General features: G+C 31.3%; 1 protein-coding gene across 2 annotated transcripts in view; it reads left to right on the forward strand.

Moving 5' to 3' along the window:
• The window catches only part of LOC148281647 (phosphatidylinositol 4-phosphate 3-kinase C2 domain-containing subunit alpha-like), a 46,451-nt gene that overhangs the window by 851 nt on the left and 23,467 nt on the right, over positions 1-22,133 (forward strand). Inside the window, exons 2-15 of one of the 2 annotated variants that reach the window (XM_088226379.1) lie at positions 7,095-7,383; positions 8,362-9,166; positions 9,250-9,323; positions 9,801-9,877; positions 10,043-10,257; positions 10,529-10,619; positions 10,716-10,859; positions 11,104-11,192; positions 11,441-11,678; positions 14,985-15,154; positions 16,764-16,983; positions 18,751-18,955; positions 20,940-21,194; positions 21,827-21,945. In XM_088226379.1, coding sequence (XP_088082505.1) covers positions 7,095-7,383; positions 8,362-9,166; positions 9,250-9,323; positions 9,801-9,877; positions 10,043-10,257; positions 10,529-10,619; positions 10,716-10,859; positions 11,104-11,192; positions 11,441-11,678; positions 14,985-15,154; positions 16,764-16,983; positions 18,751-18,955; positions 20,940-21,194; positions 21,827-21,945 — 2,991 coding nt within the window. The remainder of the gene's footprint in view (positions 1-7,094; positions 7,384-8,361; positions 9,167-9,249; positions 9,324-9,800; positions 9,878-10,042; positions 10,258-10,528; positions 10,620-10,715; positions 10,860-11,103; positions 11,193-11,440; positions 11,679-14,984; positions 15,155-16,763; positions 16,984-18,750; positions 18,956-20,939; positions 21,195-21,826; positions 21,946-22,133) is intronic. The other variant, XM_088226380.1, reaches the window with a different exon arrangement.

Here is a 22,133-nt window from a genome sequence, read left to right on the forward strand (position 1 = left end):
GTACACCATCATTAAATCCTGCAATTCTGTGTTTAAAATACTCATATAGCTGCGTGTCTACAGTCTACCCAAGGTTTAGTACACACATTTATTATTAATTTCATCTTAAAATAGTACAAACATGGTTCACAAAAGTACTAATATTAACTTCATTCTAATCATTATTCAACCATATACTAACCAATCTTCAATATTTATAAACTACACACATTTCAAATTTACACTTCATCAAAACACTAGTACGGTAATGAAAAAGATTTAGCAAAAAAAATCAATTTTGGGAAAAACCAAAAGATCTGTTAATAACGTAAAATAAAAAAATATTAACTCTAATTGACTATACTATTACAAAACAAAGCTCTCTAACAAAGAATAATCTCAAAAAAAAAAAAAAAAATTTCATAAAAGGTACATGTTTTTCAAAAAATTATATACAGATCTACGTTTATACATCTAGTAATTGTTATCACTGTAACTCTCCAAAAAAAGACTAACTCTTGTGCCTGGAGAGTGACTTACACTGTTGTAGTTTTTTATCTATAAGAGTTTATTTAATTTTGAATATACGAGTATATGAGAAAAAAAAATAAAAACATAGAATTTATAGTGAAAAAAACACAAAATAATATTCCATTCATACTAATTAACATTTAATGCAGTTTTTACACGTGTTCAAAAAATTTCTTTGATTTAAATTTAACTTCAAAAACATCAAGAGGTGAAAGAATGGAAGGAATATAGATGTTCAAATATGGGCAGAATGGTAAATGTTACACAGTGTGTAAAGTGGCCACTTAAACCAACCAATGACAGATCATAAGCCCTGTAGATGCGTAGACTTCTATATTACCTTCTCTAAAATGTTCTTCATCTCTGTTGTAATATGTTAAATTTATTTATTGATATATTATTTTTAATTGTTTTTAGTTAGTTTATCAAAATAAAAACATATATACAATGGTAAAGTTAAGCTAGCTCTTCAAGTTGTAATAGCCAACTTAACTACCACACTCATATTTTTAACTCAAATTTATATATTAGTCCTGGTCCCGACCCTGATGTGTGGACTTGGAAAAACAGGGATGAAAGTAGGCTGAATGCTGTCAAAATGCGATCTCTCAGGCGAATGTGTGGTAAAACTATGTACAGTAGATGCACAAATATTGAGATCCGTACATTATGTAAAGCTGAGATAGGCATAAGCATTATCGACAAAGACTAGAAAGGAGCTTTGCGTTGGTTTGGACATGTAGAGCGAATGGACAGTGAAAGAACGGCTAAAAATGTTTCGGGGAATCTAGAGCCGTCTCCACATTTAGAAAATCTTACATACATCGAATCAAAAATATATTATTAGATGTACAGAATTAATATGTGTAATACCAGTGTGTTTTAAAAAGATAAATTATAATATTAGATATTATATCCACTATAATATCTACGTCACCCGCCTCCACCTTGTGGTGTAGTGGTTAACACAAACTGATACCTGAAGTGCGAGACTGATCTGACTGACCTTTATGTAATACATTTATTCTTTTACAATTTTTGTATTTATTCTTTTTAATTTTTCCTAACTAGGGTGTACCGTCCTGGGTTAAACATTTTACACGTTTGAAACATGCCCTAAATACATATTAAACAAAATTTTACTTTTAACGTTTATCCTATAAGTAACGTATTAGATACAGATTACTGAGGATGAAAGTGTCTGAATGATGTCGAAGTGCAATCTCACGAGAGAATGTGTTGTAAAACTATTTACGATAGGTGTACAAATGTCCAAATCCATGTAGAATGCTAGTCTAAGACATGCATTATCGACAATACTAAGGACGGAGTGCTGCATTAGTTAAGACATATAGAGTGAATGAACAGCAAAAGTTTCTGTCCGCCTTGTGGTTTAATGGTCAGCGTGTTTGCCTACCATGCAATAGGTCTCGGGTTCGATTCCCAACATGGTTGACATAAAATATTTATTTTAAAAGGTGTTTTAAAAATAAAAACACAGTTTCTTGACTGGCACATGCAGCGTAAGACTGATCATCTTACTTTCATGTAACAATAAAAAACGGTCAAAATACACTGCGATTGTTGTACCTATGCAGTGCCCTATGCACCATTAGGTGTGGAAAGGAAATTATTTATATTTTAATTTGAACAGCAAAAAAAACGGCAAAATAAAACTACAAAGCGAATTTTGATAGATTGCAAAAATCAATAAGACAGAGAAAGACATGGCATAGCCAAATATAACAAATACTTGTATCTATCATTTCATCTAATCTTTTATTTTCAGTTGATTATTGGAGATTACTGGAAAGACAATCTCCTGGTTTAATTTCCAGATAACAAAATAAATAAACACATAATAAAGTGTATAGTCTTAACTTCCATAGAGTTTCCTGGGTTTTTTTTAATTCTTTCCACTATTCAGCCTAGAGACACAACTTAACAACCAAAGGAAAGTCTTAGCATCTAAATTATCTGAATATAGTATTTCTTATTTAACCTGCCCGGAAGTATGGCCATATGTGGTCGCCCAAACAAAAGTTTCCTCAAAATGCATACATTTATGTCTGCGCTTATAACTAAAGCCCGGTGACATTTATTTCTAGAATGGCATTTGTACTGCCATCTTTGGTTGTATTTGAACCCTAAAACCACACTTCAGATTAATTTTCTGTTTTACCTACGACATTTTACTACAAAGATATAAAAAGTTGAAATGAATATACGAGTATAAAAAAAAACTCACTCCCCCAGATACAGTTTTGTCTGCAGAAATTTACTCCCAGACAGGCTAAAATTTAAATTTTCATTTTTGTAAATGTTTTACTAAAAATATTTTCTTTATTTCTTCTTGTTATTTAATTCCTCGGGATTGATTTACATAAATAATCCCCTGTTCATTATTATAATTTGTGAATTCATAAATTCTCACCAACATTCCTACCTTTCTAAAAGGTAAAATTTTTAGTATGTACCTCATATATTGTAAACTTATTATTCATAGGAGCGAATATAGAAGTCTATTCTTTACAGGGTGTATGATTTGTCATTAGCTATTTTGTCACTTTACACACTTAGTAACCTACACCATTCATTAACACTGTTGGAATACCTATCAATCTCAAAACAACCTTAAATGATAAAATCCAGTACCTGTCTGCAAATATTTGGACATACTTGAATAACATGTATATTTGTTTTGCATATTATAAATATGTAGGTTTACATTTTAAAAACAATTTTAGGTACATTAACATTTATACATGTGCAATATAAATCATTTGGTGGAAAAAAAAGAACATAATTTATTATTATATATATCGTGGTTATACAAGTTAAAGTGACCATTTGCAAAAATGACAAAGTTGAGATTATTTACTTTTTGCCATTGTATAAGCATAATGCTTGACTGGTAAAAATGCCAACTCAATCCGACACTTCAAAAAAATTTAGTTTTTAAAATATGTGATAGTAAATAGATAGCAAAGATTTTTGACAAGTAAAACTGACCAACACACATCGTCACTTTTATTAGTAAATTTAAGATCCAAAGAATTGACCAAGTAACATTTTACATGTAGGTAGATGTCACCAGTGAGAGTTAGAGTTAGTAGTAAGTATTTAGTAAGTAAGTATACGTTTTGTATTCGACAGATATGTTTTTTTTAAATTAAAAGTTCATTAATAAAAAAATTTCTTTAGATTATTACGTAACACTTCTTAATTATTTGTTCTTTTTCATTTATTTTGTATTCTGTGTTTATTTAACTTTTATAAATATTAAAAAATCCCAAAAACATGATTTATAGTTAAAAAATAAAATAAACTAAAATACTACCTCCCTCAATGAACGAAACAAAAATGTTTATCTGCAAAATTTCATGACAAATTTTACAGGAAAAATTGACTAAGTTTTTCAATTTTTTATTTTGTTTAAAAGTGATAATGTTTTGGAAATATGTTTATACTTTGCATTAAAGTTGGAAGTACCGTGCATATAATGTACAATTATCAACCACCTACTTAAAAATTTGATCTTTGAGAAGCAATTAAACTCTAAAAAAACACTAAAATGGCTCCCCTGAACATTATTGATTTTTTCACTTAGTCAATTTCTCTTGTATGCCCACGATATTTGAATTTATTGTTCAAACACCTTTAGACCACATTTTGCGGAATATAACTTTTGTTCTAGAACATGTTCATAATGGTTAGATTTTATTAATTTTATTTATTTACATACATAAGTTTATCTTACATTATTTGAGGCATAAGTCCCAGCTCCACGGGACTAAAAGTCCTGTGTTGAGATGGGACTAGCAATTAGTTGACACAGATACATGGGTATATCACCACAAATATAAGATCAGAAACATGAAAAATATTATTTTTTTAAAAACATATATCAGACATCAATATGGTAAACAGTAAACTGGAAAATCAGAGTTTCCTACTCAATCGCATCGTTTAAGTGTAAAAAAAACACTGATTTATACTCCAAACACGTAAATTGTAAAAAAAAAATAAAAAAAATTCAAATGTATTCATAGAAGCCTAGAGTTTGGCTGTAAGAATACCATTCGTGTACTGTAATTGTAAAATCACCTTTATACATGAAATTTAAATATTAATTGAAATTAATTTCAATTATATAGATTAATTATATTTTCCCAACATATAGCTATACACATTGTACATCGAGCTGATCTATTCAAAAAATTTGTACTCTAATTTTTTTTTTCGGGGGACAGTTTTTGTTGATTTCCCAACATTTTTATGTGTGGTCTAAAAGGTGTTTTAACAATTCTGCATTTATTTATTATCTATACTCGCCCAGAGAACTTTTACATGACAGGTATTCAAATTCAAGCATTTTATGGGAAAACAAGTTAGTATGTAGGTACTTATAGGCATATCAAAAACTGTACCGCATTAGAAAAAAAATCCTATTCAATCATTTTAGTAATCGATTTTCCATTAAAAAAACTATGTTTTGCTGATAAATATATAATTGAAATACTTATAATCGTTATTTAGTCAGGAAACAATTTGTAGAGAGGGAATGAATGGCCTCTGCTTTATGTTGTTGATAAGAATTATCTAAGTTCTTTGATGATATGCTTTACTATGCCTATATTATGCGACATGTAATATTTATCTACTAAATACAACGCAATTATGCACGCTTAAATAAGTGTTTTTGGGTTTTTTTTGTGACCAATTTTTTAACATTTTAAAACATTTTTTACATGACTTATTTGTCACCGTTTCAAATGACTCATTATTCATTTTTTATTCTTATTTATACTATTGTGGGATATCATTTCTAAATTGTTTTAGTATTTTTTTATTTTATTTATTTATTATTTTTAAAAACCCGTAAGGGTTACATAAGAAATATTATAAAGCCTGGTCCATGTTATATCTCATCTGGTAAGTGTAATCATAATGTCAGGTTGATTTTAAATTTTCAAATAAAAATTAAATTTTAAAAATACTGATAAGCAATTAATAATATAAATACTAATCAATAAGTATGCCAATTTTCAGAATAATTCAGGTGGAATGTAGTTAGTACAAAAAAATTGTTCAAAATGCAAATATTTTTTATACTCACGTATTATATACTAAAGCAATTGAAATGTATAAAACTACTTTCTATACTGAATACCATATTTTACCATGCTCTAATTAACTTTGTGACTATCACTAATATGGAATTTAAATAAAATAATTGTTGAAGTGATTTTAGTTTTTCACAGAAATTTCCTTAAACGTGTTTAAAAATTAAACAAACAAACCATCACGCCGTTTCCTCGTAGGGGTAGACAGAGAGGCTTGTTTTTGCATTTTTATATCAATTTCCGGAAACAGAGTTTCATGTTTGCATGAAAAAACTGATAAAATTTATTTGATCGGTACATGATCAGTGATCAGTAATTACCCATAACTATTGAAATGAGTTTGACAGCTGTCATTTTAGTGCTATCACCCAGAAACATAAAACATCACTTTAGTCCCTTTTGCATTAAAAAAAGATAGGCTTATGTCGATGAAAATATTGAGAAAAAAAAAGCCACATATCGGAAATAAAATTATGTTTTATTGGGGGTTTTTTTTTCCATGAATTTGTTAAACATGGAAAAATTAATATAAAAATGAATTACGCAGTAAAGATAGCCAGCTACATAAAAATAAACCAAGTAAAAATACTAAAACATGACTTCTATGCAATTGTAGGTTGACATTTAAAAATTGAGTAACAAAATAAAATTCTTCAAAAACCAACAATGTTTTGAGTGTGTCCAAATGTTTGTAGACAGGCTGGATTTCCTCCCAAGTTATTTAGATATAAATTTGTTTCAACACAGAGGGAAAACATTTTGATAAGGGAATATGGAAGTTTAAGAAATTTAATACTTCAAAGATATCTAACACACTTATAAAGTAAGTAACAATGATATCAACATTATAACGTTTTGCTCTGAAGTTAGCCACCAAAATGCCAAAAGGGCTGTTGTACGATTTGGGTCATTTATAGTATAAAATCCACGGAAGTCTTTTTCTTATAGAAAAAATATGACTAATTTCAATATCATTTTTGCATTAAAACGAAAGTTCGAGGTTTTCAATTTGTGGCCCTTTTGAATTCAAGCAGCGAGTTGGTCCTGTAAAAGATTAAGTGAATATTTCACGATAAACATATCTGGGATCGCGCATGAGACCTCTTGCATGGGTGGCAAACATGCTGATCATTGACTGCGAGACAGATAAACATACACCTAAGTAAATGTGTTAATGCAGTATTTTCATATTGTTTTTAAATGTTGTCACGCTGTTTGCATATATGGTTTAAAATACCTACTTAAATTAATTTAGAATTCGGTTTAAAAAAGGTTCTTTACAGTGAGCTCTGGAATTCTTCATTTTTTCAAAAGCATAAAACATTGATTTGAGGGTCCTCCTTACTAGAATAACCTGTTCTAAAGAGGAGTGTATAGTAAATTTACACTAAATCTAGTATTTTTATATATTTTAAAAAACTTTATTATTTAAAATATGGTAATAATTTTTCCATTTAGCGAGTCCTACTTCTGAATTTGAATGTGATGGCCCGCTGCGACCCTCTCGCTCTCGCTCGGGTTCTGGGACCATCCCCCCTGCCCTGCCGCCTCCCCCGCGGCGCCCAGCCCGCCGGCCGCGCCCCTTGCTGCCTTCCACCGCCGCCCCTGATGAGGGCAGGTCCCCCTCTACTAGTCCTACCAACTGCGAGGCGGAGAACGAAACCAATGATCTAATTTCGTTCACGAGGCCCGCTTCCGGAGGAAAAGCTCACCTAGAACTGAAGGAGTGCATCAAACACATTCACAAGTAAGGAAACAATAAGAATTGTTTTTTTTTCAACCGCTTATCCACAAAATATAATGAAAATATAAAAACAAAACACTTAAACTTATAACTTTAGCACACAAGACAAAAAAATAAAAATGTTCATAACAAATGCAACAAAAAAAATATAATCATCTTTCACCACTAAAAATAAATTTAATGTACCCAAATCATGTTTTGTTTACTGTACTGTACTATGATAATTTTTTTGGCGTAGAGATTTTTTTTTAAAAACGTTTTTTTTTTTTAAGTTTAAAAAATGTGTAAGGCTGCTTGCCTTTGCGAAGGTGCTTATCAAATAATGAGGAAGTTCAGTGCTATGGGAAATTGGATATAAAAAGTGTTTTCTTACATGTGGTAAAAATTAGAGCATTTAATTGTACTGTGAAATTTCTCAAAAATTAAATTAATAAATATAGTTTTAATAAAAATTTATTACTTTGAACGACATCACAAGTTCTTGGGAATCAACCAATCAATTACAGCGTTGACATGTGTTGTGATAGATGTTCTGTTTCCAGGAAGCCATTTTTTTCAACGTTTAATGTATTTTGATAGCTACGGGCCTCTACTTTTAAATGTCAGGACAACTGATCGATGAGAACTAGTGACGTCACCGGCGGAGTAATCTCAATATTACGAGTCTTTAAAAAATTATTTCGATAAGAATACGGTGCATTAAAATAAATGTTGGTTTAGTTTAATAGTCTATTGACAAATAAAGAAAATCACTGAACTTCCTCATTAGTAGTAAAGATCTAAGGAATTGGCATTGATTAATTACTTAATATTTTACAATTAATAAGACTTGTGATTTTTAATTCCACTCGAGATCTTCATTAATAATACTGTCACTGTTTTTAAGACTCACTTCACTAACACTTCAGTGACTATAAAAAACTAAAAATATGTTTCTTTTGTTACTAATTTTGCTGATGAATGTGTGGTTTTTTATTACAGACTTCACCAGACAGACCAAATGGCACTTGTGCCTGTTCCTAAAGAAGGCCCTAAATTGACACGAAGCAACTCCAATCTTTCTAATTTTTCTGCAAGTTCACCTCAAAATGTCATACCGTATCCCTCTCCAAATGCTGGTATTAACAATTATGTCAATCCACTCATCGCCTTCCCTACAAATTCCCCGTATGTACAATATCAGTATTCACAAACCACGGGAGTTTTCACTAATACGCAAAATAATATTTACCCAAATCTGAACATGAATAATAGAAACTTGTCGGGTTTTGCAAACAGCAATCCCGGTTTTGTTTATCAGCCACCTTTTAACTCTGCAAGTCCACCGATTTACCCAAATCTTACCAACGCTCAATCTCCCATACAGCAGCAACAACCATTCATCTCAAATAATATGTCCTTACCTGCGAGGAACATAAATCTTGGAAACCAAAGTGCCGCATTGAATCCGACTCCCAACTCGGCCAGTTATCCGCAGTTGAATATTTTCAATAATAACGGTCCATCTTCTGGATCTAGTCTTGCGAAACAAGGAATAAAGACTTCTCCATCTGCGCAAAGTTTATCTAATACCTCGGTACGAAGTAATTCTTCGAAAGAGGAAAAAGAAAACATTTTAATATCAAATACCAAATCGAGTATAGTATCCACGACTGAAACCAGCAAAATAAACAATTTGAATAGTTCTGCATGGAGTGTTGTAAGTCAGTCATCTGAAGGGAGAAAATCTGACACATACAAAACCAACACAAGAGCGAGTTCTGAAATATCAACCAGATCATCCACGGTACTTTTTTCTTATTTCATTTATTACCTTATACATATAAATACCTTGAACTTTAAAAAATAACCATTTATTTTCTCTTCCAGTCTGCATACAGAGATCCCTTTTTGTCACCAGGTGGAAAGTCATCTAATCTGATTGATTTAGGAGCGAACACTAGGTAACTATTAATTCAACTTTATTCTCGTCATTATTCGCACTTAATGGTGCATAGGTCACTGCATTGGTACACCAATCACAGCATGTTCATGTTTAGTGGAATAGTCATGATTTTATTTTATGTTATTTTCTATAATGCTTCATGTACTTTTAACTGTTTATTGTAAGAGCCCTCTGGGCGTTTATAAAATAAATATCTTTATAATTTTTGTTACATGAAGGTCAGATAATCAGTCTTACGGTTCAAGTACCGGTCCGGGGACTATAAAATATTCTAGTTCAAAAACACCTTTTTAAATAAATATTCCATGTCGGGAATCGAACCCGAGACCTCTCGCATGGTAGGCAAACGCGCTGACCATCACACCACAAAGCCGACAAATGAAAGAAAGAAACATATTACTGCTATATAGTTTATTTTAATTTCTTATGCGTTAATTAATTAATGTAATTGATTCAGTGTAATTTTCAATTATAGTTTTTCTGGTGTTGGCAGTGTTAGAGTAAGTGTTTTGGAGGCTTTCGATCCATTGATGGCAGACCTAAATACAATTGGTAAGAATACAATTTATTTTTATTTAATTAAAATATTACATAAATATTTATTATTTATAGGTCTAACATTATCATTAGACGTTATTTGTTATTTCACAAAAATCATTCTAATGTATTTAATTTGTATTCCATCTGTGTGTGCATTTTTTCCTTTTTATCTTTTAGAATATATGAGCAGCAGTGAGTGTGGGAGCGTTTACGATGAATACGATCCGCTAGATTTTCTTTATGGTGAACACGAAACATTGAGGGATCCAATTTATGCAACAATCAACAGCAGGAGAGGCGTTCCAGAACCCATCCCCTCTCCATTGCCTTCCCCCCCACCAAAACCGTTCCCTCCTGCCCTTGCAGTCAGGAAAAAAACCAATACTCTAAATGTAAGAGATTTGTAAGAGATTTTTTTGTTTTATGATAATCAATTGACTAACCCAGAACTTAATAAATTCAAATTTCCACTGTGATTTTTTTTATTTAACACATAAAAAGTGTTTTTAAATACATGCATATATTAAAATTCAAATTAGTATTTTTTTATGAAATATCTTTAAATATTTAGAATCTTCATTTTTAATTTTAATTATTTCTATTTTTAGTACTATTTAATTGCTATTTTTTTTTTTTACTAAATGTTTTTAAAATAATTTTCAGAGTAAACTTTATGAATGCATCTCACTTGTCAAAAAAAGACAATTTACACCAGACCTAATAGCCTTTGTAGACATGGTTAAAGAAATAAGATGTAAGATGTTTTTTTACTTTATTTTCATTACATGTTTTGCAATTATGTATATCTTCATTGTGATTATTTTGTTTATTTCTGTAATTTGTACTTTAGGTGAATACTCTTACTCTGATCCAGTAACGAATCCCGGATATGTTATTGCTTCAAAATCTGAAGGAAAGTACCCTCCAAATACAAGCATAAAACTTTTAGTTTACCATGATAGACCAGTTAATCCAATAACTTTTACATGTGACGGTAAGCATCGTTTTTAAATGTATCCCTTATTATTTTCTATTTTACACTCCCATAAATTTCCTGTAAATAACTCACTGCGGTACAAAAAAAAAACATATAAATCCTGTGAATTGTTGTATCTTTTGATGTATTTAACAATCATAATAATGGTTGAATTTCAGTACCTTATACGTTGTGTTAGAAATTATTGACTGCGTTCTTGATTGATCTTTGAGAGATTGACAATAATTATGTTTCATTCTAGTTGAGTCAACTGTGGAGCACGTCATTCTCCATGTTGTTTGTGAACTGGAGGGAGAAATAAATGATGACATTTCTGCTTACACCTTAAGGGTTCGTATATTTTAAGTATTCTATTAATCAAAAATACAAACTGAATGTTAAGAAACATATAATACAGTACCTCAACAGGCTTTTCTCTTGAAGGTAACGGAGAAGTCATGGTTATTAAAGCATATGAAAAGCAGGTGGGAACAATCTGCTTCTATTGAAGCATTTGGGATCTAAATCACCTGTCCTTAAATCATAACATATAGGTATTAATATATTTATCTATTACATATATCTTTTTTTTATTACAGGTCTGGGGAATGAGTGAATACCTAACACCTGGCAGCTCCCTTGCAGAATATGACTATGTAAGACAAAGTGTTAGGTTAGAGAAAGATATATTGCTGTGTCTCCAGTCTACTAAAGATACCAGCTTAGCTAGGACAGAAAGAGACGACACTAGAGATAGTCTTCTTACACTAGAAGAGCTTTTACCAAACCAGGGGCTGACCCCTCCAATATCCTATCAAAGTTTATCAATTCTTTTAGGTGAGTATTTGATGATTTTTATAGTTTACCTTCTGTTTAATTTCCTTTGCAGGATATTAATCTCCACTGAAAATACATTTTGCGAGCCTCAATTAAATCTTAGGATATGTAATAATATCTTTACTGCATAAAATATGAAAAAGTCCACTGAGGGTGACAAAAGTGGAAGATAACCGATTGCTTTAATGTAACAAAACCCTTGAAATGCAAAGTTTTGGAAATTGCATGGAGAAAAACTGTAGAAAGACAGATGGACATGAATAGACAGAAAAGTTGGACCGTGTTATGCAATAATCATTTAAGCGCCACCATACAGTTTTGTGTAAATCACATTTGAAGTTCTAATTTGTTTATTTAATCCAAATTATTTATATAATTTTTCATCTTCTGATATATATACATTTATTTTGCCTGTATTTTAAAAACATTTATTGTTTATTTAAGAATGAAATATTCGTATTAATCTTAGGATTTAACTTGCAAACCGAACAACAACATTGTGTCGCTTAACTGGTTATTGCATAACGCCGTCCAGTTAATGGTCAATAATTATGTAGTTATAGACTGAAATATAAGTCTAGTATTTATATTGGTTTAAATATGAACTTTACAGAATAAACTGAAAACATGAGTGAATAAAGATGTTATGTGACAAAACAAAAAGCACAGATATCTTGGGTTAATGTTTTTAACACCAGTACAATTATTGAAAAAATAACACCTTCATTTGCTCTCAAAATCGGTTTTCTGCTACTTTTTGGTAGTGTAGTCGCTTTATGTGAAAGGGCTGTACTAAAATCTTTGTTTATGTTAAAAAGTGCATTTTTAAAAATTTGTGACATTTATTTATGGTTCCATGAACCTTTTACATAATAACAATAAAACCAGTGAAAAGGAATACAACAAAAAATCATGATATTAAAAAAGAAAAAAAACATCAAAAAAAGTATACAATAGTAAACAGTATTTATAAAAAAAATAAAAATATTACTTCTGTAACAAGTATAAATATTTTCCTATATAAAAGAAAGGTAAATCAAAGAAAATATCATGTTTAAAAAAAAAACTTTAAAAGGAAAGTTATAAAGTTTACATCATGGTATATATAAATATTAATACAGGTAAACGTCGTTTTGCACCGGTTTGATTTACGCCGATTTAGTATTACGCTGGTTGGTGCCGGCGTGGGATTCCCCGGTTCGGCGGACACCAGATGACAGTAGGCGCTGCGATTCTAATAGCAGACACACTTTTACACGTTGTTTTATTTTATTGCCGTGTACGCGATTAGCCTATTGTGTGTGTGAAACTGTTTCAGAGTTAGTTTTCGTTTTGTTTTTAAGAAAAATAAAAAAGTATCATTTTTTATTTTATTATTAATATTAAAATATGTGTAGTTTGTGCTATGATTCTGCAAGAAAGGAAGCAACAATCAAAGCCAATGAAATTGGATGCTCTTTCAAAAAAAGTGTTAGCATTTAATTTAGAACTAGTGAGTTGTATTTATTATAAAAAAATCATTATTTATATCAAGAGATTATTATTTATTTTGTAAACGAATTAAAACTATTTATTAAGTACATTTATAATTTATTTTAAATATATATAGGATATGTATTAAATAAACATGTTGGATTGTTCTTATAATTTTGACACGGAACCTAACCTAATATTTTCCATTATATTTGTGTTCAGTTTACGCTTTTTTTTTTTTTTACTCCGGTGTCTCTTGGAACGGACCTCTGGCGTAAAACGACGTTTACCTGTACTTAACAATAATAAATTAAAAAGAATAATTAAAAATACAAGAGTAAAGAGTTAAAACAAAAGTGAAGAACCAATCATTCTTTGAATTTTCAATTTTTTTTTTTTTTTTTCAAAACACAGGACTTGATCATCAGCGGTGTGGTACAAAATAAATCTAAATCATCATTGCATTGGTTTGCAAGTGCTGCATGCGAATAATTGGTGAATTCAATGAATAATTAGAATCATGATGATGACTTTAAAACAAAAAAATTTAGTCTATGTGGAATACGAAAGTTTATTAAAGTTAACAGTTCTGGGCAATCTATTTTATTATTTAATAATTTATAAATAATAACATGAACTAACGCCTTCATCTACTTATTTTTTCAACTGTGTTCATAATATGTTATGTGACTTACCCAGTAATTAGTTGTTATCAAATGTACCAGGCCTTAAAAATAAAATATACCTTTTTATTACCTGTAATCTGTTTTACGTTTGCAAAAGAATAAACTGCGATAAAATTTTGGCGATGGTATTGTTTGATAACAGTATTTATTACAATGCATTTACACATACCTTTTTTCTACATGTGCATGTTATAAAATTACTTTTGTTACCTTTCAATCATAATATTCAGCACAATAACAAACAATGTGTGGATATTGATATCTTTTACTGTTTGTGAACCTAAAACTAAATAAATAAATTATAAAAATAAATACATGTACGCACATGCAATATTAAACTCTTATGTTAATATGATGTCACATAAGTCAACATAGAATACAAAACTATCATATAATAAAACAATACTTATTTTTAAAAAATAATGAAACTGTATTTTTATATAACAGGCGGCAATAATAAGATTATTATTTTATGAAAAATAGATTATTAAACAGTATATAATGTTAAAATATTTTGAGTTATATCATTAAGATGAACAAATTACAATTTTAGTGAAATGGATGGAAAAATTGAAGAAATATGGATGTTTAAACATAGGCAAAATGGTGATTGTTACAGTGTGTAAAATGGCCACTTATACCAGCCAATATACTTTGACAGTTTTGGTTTTTTAGTTCCATATTTTTTTGTAAGATTATCGTATTTTTATATATTATTCAATTTTGTATTAATTATCTTAAGACATCTTTTTAAAAAATGCTGTATTTTATACTTAAAAGAAAAATGCTGTCTACCTCAGAACACGTATTTACTATACCTAGTGAGAATAGATTGTGCCAAATATGTTTGCTTATACATTAATTGTACTTTAATTTAGCTTATTTGTATATTATTTACCTTTACTGTTTTGCAAACGAATCATAATAATACTATGCTTTACAATAAACGCCACTTTATTTGGCACTGAACTGAAACGAATGATAGGTCATCAACCCTGTAAATGCCTAGACTCCTATATTTCCTTCTCTAAAATGTTCTCCATCCCTGTTGTAATTTGTTAGTATTTAATCCTCGTAAAGACGATCAATGTTCGTCAATCAGAGTATTGAATCGATCATAACATAATTAAAAATATTTAAATAACAGAAACTCTGGAGCGAGAATTGTCCCGACTATCGACATCAGTATCGGAGGCGGGGAATGCTAGGACTGGAGCAGCTGCTCAGGCCGTGAAGGCCATATGCACCCTCCTTGGTGGAGTGGAGACGATGCAGATATCCAAAAGTTTGACGGCGCTTGTAAGTGCATGCTCTCAGGTACTTACTATCACTGTATATAATTTTTACAAAATGCACACTCATTGTCTCTTATTCTTATTCTTAATGGTGGGGGTCAGTGCTATGCAAGCTCCTGATGTCACTGCGACCTGTGAAGATCTATTGTGACGGGTCCCCGCGAATAGTTCTCGCCCTCCGAGCCCGGGTTTATAAAGAGCGGAAAGCGAGAGTTTACATTTTGCTAAATCTCCCCCTTTAAGCCCAGATCCGTAAAGTATCGGGCTATTAGTAGGGGCGAGCTCTTTAACATCTTCAGGTTTAACCAGTGGTCCCCCGAGGATGAGGCTCCTTTTATGATCTAAAGCATCACATTCACATGGAATGTAGGTGTTTCCTCATCTGCACTGCAGAACCTACATCTAGAAGTTTCGGAAAGGTTCATTCTAGCACTCATTGTCTCAAGTCTTGAGTTATAAATGAGGAAGTTCAGTGTTTTTTTTTTTTTTCATCTGTTAATAGACTATTAAACTAAGCCAAATGTTTATTTTTTTATTTTTATATACCGTATTATTAGCGCTATGATTTCTTAAAGTTTTGTGTGTACAGAGGTTCTCTTCCGCTTATTCTCAATTAGTTCTGCCCATTGGTCCATTGACAGCAAGCCTACCAGAAATCTTCCATAACTCTCTTATCATTGGTTGATTCATATGAACTACTGACGTCATTCAAAGCAGTTTGTTTTTATGACAATATTTTTTTTGTTGTACGTTTTCAGGAAACTTTGCCGTACAATTGGATGCTCCAATTTTTACTGTGCGCAAGAAAACATTTATTATATCCAATTTCCTGTTGGGCTCAAGTTCCTCATTATCCATTAGAAATCAAAAATATTATTTTTAATAACCTCTTAACAATAAATTATAAAAGTAATTCAAATAAGTATAATGCGAAAAGTAATTTAATGAGGCAGTTCAGCGCTACTGGAAATTGGATATAAAAATGCTTTCTGCACTTAGTTAACATTATAGAATTTAATTATACGGTGAAATTTCTCTAAATTGTAATTAAAAAGTAATAAGAATGAACTACTTTAAATGACATCACAAGTTCTTCTAAATCAACCAATGATAAAGTTTTGTGCTAGATTTCCGGTTTCCATGAAGCAAACCCACCAATCAGGACATCTCACCGAAGAAAATTATTGACGTCACGCGCGGAGTAATTATAAAATTACAAAACTGAAAAAATTGTATCTTTAATAGTTTTTTTTTAATTCAGCTTACTTGGTAGTTTATTAACATTTTTTTATTTTAAACCACTGAACTTCCTCATTACTCGTAGGTACTTGAGATTGTAAAAAAAATTAAAACAGTTATTCTCCCGAAACTAAAAAAATATTTTTAAAAAAAGCACTTTCTTCTCACAGTCAACAAACCAATTTTTTTTTTTGGAATACGACCTAAGATGTACATAGCCAGTTAAAATTTAGTTTCTACTTCCAGGAAATCATATTAATAATATTTGAAATTGGAACAATACGAAAATATTGTATGAAACAAATGAAAATCAAATTCACTTGATTGGAGGACATTTTAATAACTATTATATATTTATTTGAAATTATTTCATGTAATTTTTATTTCAACAGTCGCAGCCGGATTCTAGTATAATGAAACCAGAAATAATTAATGATACTGGAGATTATTGTTCCGTGTCTCTTCGCCAAACAACAATAAAAGATACACTAGGATTACACTGTCAGAAGTTAAGAGAAGCCGTGAAAGCATTTATAGCACTTTACTGCAAATCAAATAGGGTGGATTTCCAGATGGAAGACAACCATTACAGTCTTCCCGGAGAAAATGAAAGTAAGACATAAAATGAGGGGGTTGAAAGCAAGAACGCCACTGTCCATGATCACTGTTTTTGGGATTACGAGTACCGAAAAGATTATTTCTAAAAAGTTTAATACATATGTATCTCATGCATGGTATAACCAGTAGCGAAAAGACTATTCATTTTAAGTTCAATGTGTACATTGAACTTAAAAGAAATAATATTTTGTCTTCTAATTTTGTCAGTCTTCCCGAAAACAGTGATCATGGACAGTGGTGTTTTGCTTTTAACCCCCTCAAATATCGGCCATCTTATGATTCGAGAATTCCATAGATGCTTAAATCATATACTTTATTTCATGTAGTGTTTTTTTTTGAGGTTATAAATATTTCAAAACACAATTACAAATATTATATAAAATATGGTGCAGAACCAAAGTTACAAAAAAACTATCTACATATTTTATTGAGAGATTGAAAAAACACTAGATATTTTTAAGAATCTCCGTTTTAGGGATGAGAATTTAAATATGTGTTCACAAATGTTTATTCAATAGTACCTTGCTCATACTGATTATTTTGGTGTTTATGTGACAGGGTTTCAAATGCCTGCTATAATTATTTCCTCTGATACATGTTGATACATATTTACAGGTAAACATAATTATGTTAGTGTTATGGTCTTTAAAAATGAAAGTTTGTGTGTGTCTAGATGTGAATAGATTAATATCTCAAAATGTTTCAAATGTGGTAACGTACAATTCTAAAAAATAAGAACACATCCATAATTTAAAATCATTTACCAAGCACACCCAAAGTTGCAAGTTTGTTTATACTAGTCTATATAATATCTGGTCCACCAATCAAAGTACTTTCGACCGAGCGCTTGCTCCGGCATGTATTAATTGATCGATATAATATATCATGTCAAATTGTAATTAATTGGACAAGAAAATACAAACCTATTTAAAAAATTCAAAAACTTCCCAATGGGAAACACTTTGTTGACTGCAGATTAGAGGGTTTTCGTAAGATCTTGATGTCTTTATGTATATTTACTGCGTAATTACAGTAATATTAAAACCATTTCAAGCCCAAAAAAGGCAGAATGCAAAAAAAAACTTTGTTTCAAAAATCAAAACTTTGTTCAGAAAAATTCTTAATTCAAAAGTTGGAACTCTCACCTATTCCATTAAAAAAATATGTTATAAAATTGTGTCTCAACAGTTGTAGGTAGTACCTTAAGTTAGTTTTTTTTTTAATATGAAGGTGTTTTATTTTTTCTTAAGTCTAATAAATATTTGGTTTGTATTATTTACCGAAATAATTCAATATTTTGATAATTTCCTAAAAGTCATAAATAACTTATGTGCGTCAATATTTAGATGTTAGACGTGTGTACCAATGGTAAAACTATAGTTTATCCTCAAGATGCCTCCTGCAACGGTAGCCGAAATATCATAAGGAATCCAACTTACACGGGAGCACCCAAAAAAGGCCATAAATATTTACGACACCAAAAAACTAAAACGAGCAAAGTATCGCAATTCGAGGATAGACCGTATTTTAGTTTAGTAGAAGTCCATAGAATTTGAGATACTTTCACGCTGATTTCATGCTAATGTTTCAACATGTTTGGAATCATCGGCGGCAGCGCGGTGCACACGTCTAATATGTATTAAAATGACACATAACCAAATCAAGTTTGATTTTTTTAATGAATGCAGCCATATTTTAAATATCAAAAGAGGCATTAAAGTTATATCAGGAATATACTAAAATATTTTTTCTCTTGTCTAGAATCAATGTTTCTATCATCTGTAAAAGAGTCAGCACTTTTCTACATCGAAGGAGTACATAGACCACCTGTGAATTGGAACCATGATGAGTTTGTGATCCATGCTCAGGTTTACCATGGCACGAGACCCCTAAGAGGAATGCAGTCGACTCATACCCTCCCAATCGACACCCAAGGCTTCTATCCAAGAATTATATTTGAAACATGGTTTGTGACTCACAGTATGATAATTTGCGCATACCTTATATTGAATACTATTTCATTTTAATTTATTTAGTTAGCAGAAGTTTGCCATTTTCAAACAATAAAAACATCACTAGAATCATTTTCAATCTTCCTATCATTAATCATCGTTGTCAACACTTCCTAATCCACACCTTTGGTGCTAAGGCACTGCATTGGTACACCGTTCTTACCATATTTTGGTCATTTATTAGTAACAGCATAATTATCAGTCTTGCGCTTTGGATGCTAGTCCAAAACTATGAAATATATTACTGCAGTGCAAAAACACTCCTTAAATAAGTATTTTGTATCAACCATGTTTGAAATTGAACCTGAGAACTCATGCATGGTAGGCAAATGCACTAGCCACTAGACCACAAGAAGGACAAATATATTTATATGTATCTTTAAAAGTTGATATCAGTCATCATTATTGTACTCATTTTTAATTAAACTCACCAATTGCTCACATGCAGCGGCTTGCAAATCAATACAGTGATGATAAATCTATACCTCACTGCAGGTGATCTAGTCCTATGTCCTGGAAAAGTATCAATAATTACAAATTTAATGAATAGTTTGATTTTCACTCTTATATTTTTTATTTTATTTTTGTATATATTTATTTGTGTATACCATGATTTAAAAACTGTAAGGGCATTTCAAATAAATTAATATTATGCAAATAATATTGAATAGTGTGAAAGCAATTAATAATAGGAATCATATATTGTAGTAAATGGAGATAGTTTGAAACAGGTCGAAGAATTTGTATATCTGGGTAGTATGTTTACTAGAGATGGAAATATGGACAAGGATATTGAAAGGAGGGTTAGTGCCGGTAACAGAGTTAATGGTGCCTTAAAGTCTGTCGTAGCAAATAAGTGTCTATCGCAAGAGGCTAAATTAGCAGTTCATAATGGAGTTCTGGTACCAACCCTAATGTATGGAAGCGAAGCATGGAGTTGGAAAAAAAGGGACGAAAGTAGACTGAATGCTGTTGAAATGCGATCCCTCAGGCGAATGTGCGGAAAAACAATGTATGATAGGTGCCCTAATGTCGAAATTAGAGCAGAATGCAAGGCTGAGTTAAGCATTATCGACAAAATTAAGAAAGGTCTTTTGCGATGGTTCGGTCATGTGGAGCGAATGAATGATGAAAGAACGGCTAAAAAGATTTATGATGCGAATGTGTCTGGTTGTAGAAGTCGAGGAAGGCCGAGAAAGACATGGCATGATCAAGTACAACAAATTCTTGAAAGTGGTCATGTGAAAAGTCGGAATAATCGACGTGCGTGCATGAGAAGATGTATGAATGTGAAGGAAGCAAAGGAAGTGTGCCAGGACAGAGTGGTGTGGCGTTCTATCCTCTCTGCCTACCCCTCCGGGGAAATGGCGTGATGGTTAGTTAGTTAGTTAGTTATATTATTATATTCTTCTTCTTCTTGCGGTGCCTTGTCAGGTCCCCTCCAACGTTAGCGATCACTACAGCGAAAGCATCTCGGTCCTTCACTACTCTTATATTCCGCAGCCAGGGCAACTGCTTGTTGGATGCACTCACCATAGTGATTCCTGGAAAAAGATGACCAGACCGATTTTCCGTTGCCTTCTCCGGTGGATTTTTCTTTCGGGGTTACCTTCCATTAGCTGGTTGGTTTTAAGGCGCCAGAAACTCGCATTTTATCCTCTCATGAGTTGTATTATTATATTAATACCAGAATAAATAAAAAGTATGAAGCCCACTCCCTCCAGCCATTATGGATTATCCATTTCGGAATACAATCAAGCTGTGACGTCGAAAGCGTTTACAATATTAAAAAAATAAAATTGTTTCCCTTTTCAATTAATGCTGTCATAAGACATTGAAATTTAAATATTTAAAATGTAATACAAATATAATGTATATATCTAAGGAAGAAAAATAATGAATAGGTAATTTAAGTTCTCCCATCTTCTAATTTTTTAGGCTAAATTTGGGAGAAATCAGTATTGCCAACCTGCCGAAAGAATCCCGCTTGGTCCTAACCTTAAGTGGGCGAACTCTGGCAACACCTGACAGCCAAAATGGCGCTACCTCTGACAAAGAGAAAGACAAAGCTGCCGAAGCCAATCAGAAGGAATCACCAGAGAAACAGGATGATGATGATGACAATGCCGTCCCAGTTCACATTGAACAAGAAGAATTAGGCTGGACAGCTATTCAACTGTTTGAGTTTAATGGGTAAATTTTTAGTTTGTATAAATAACCATTATTAAGGTTTGATGATAAAATGTTACGGATGATACGGGCATTTGTAGACAGCATAACAGTTACACAAATACACTGTGAGGAACATTGATATCTTCGGAGACTCGTTAAGCGTTAGATATTCTTTGTATATACCTATGTACATTTTGATTTGATTTTGTAAGATGTTTTTGAATTTCTTTATTCTCAATATTTGTGTTAAATATATTTTTTGTTTTTCCTCTATTTTACGATTGTTTTAATTCACATGTTGTAGTAAGTTACAAATTAATGATTACTATCCTTGTAATGTTTTGTTTTATATTTTTCTATATCATCATTCCCTTTCCGCACCCATGTACATGTAGGTAAGACAATCAGTCTTACGTTTCAAGTGCCATCCAGGGACTATAAAATATACCAGCGTAAAAACATAGTTTTAAAAAAATATTTCATGTCGAGAATCGAACCCGAAACCTCTTTTTCTATATAAGTGTCCCTAAATAATAAATAAATATTTTGATGATATAATGTAGGTCCAAATCTATTTCACCCAGTAATCGTGTGTTATGTATTTTAAAATACACTTCAGTCTAGTTTTAAAATAAACTTCCATTTTATTCTAGATTGCTTGTCTCCGGATGTTTTATTTTACCTATCTGGCCAGTTAGCGCAGATAAAAGGCTGGGACCAGCTCCTGAACCTACCGAGTGCCCACCCCAAGCACATCCGTTACTCCATATCGGTAAGGCGCATAGAAACATTATGTTATGAACTAATTTAATAAATCATAAATAAGCATATAAAGCCCCCATCACTTACTCCGATCTGTTTTAGAGGTCTTGTAGCGTGTTTTCATATCCGCACATTGCAAAAACAAATTTTATGATTTAGTCAACTGTTTTACTTTTTAATTAAAAAAAATAATATTTA

The sequence above is a fragment of the Micrasema longulum genome, unplaced genomic scaffold (genome assembly GCF_059751315.1).
Source record: "Micrasema longulum isolate JH-2025_06_02 unplaced genomic scaffold, ASM5975131v1 h1tg000428l, whole genome shotgun sequence".
Classification (NCBI taxonomy): Eukaryota; Metazoa; Arthropoda; class Insecta; order Trichoptera; family Brachycentridae; genus Micrasema; species Micrasema longulum.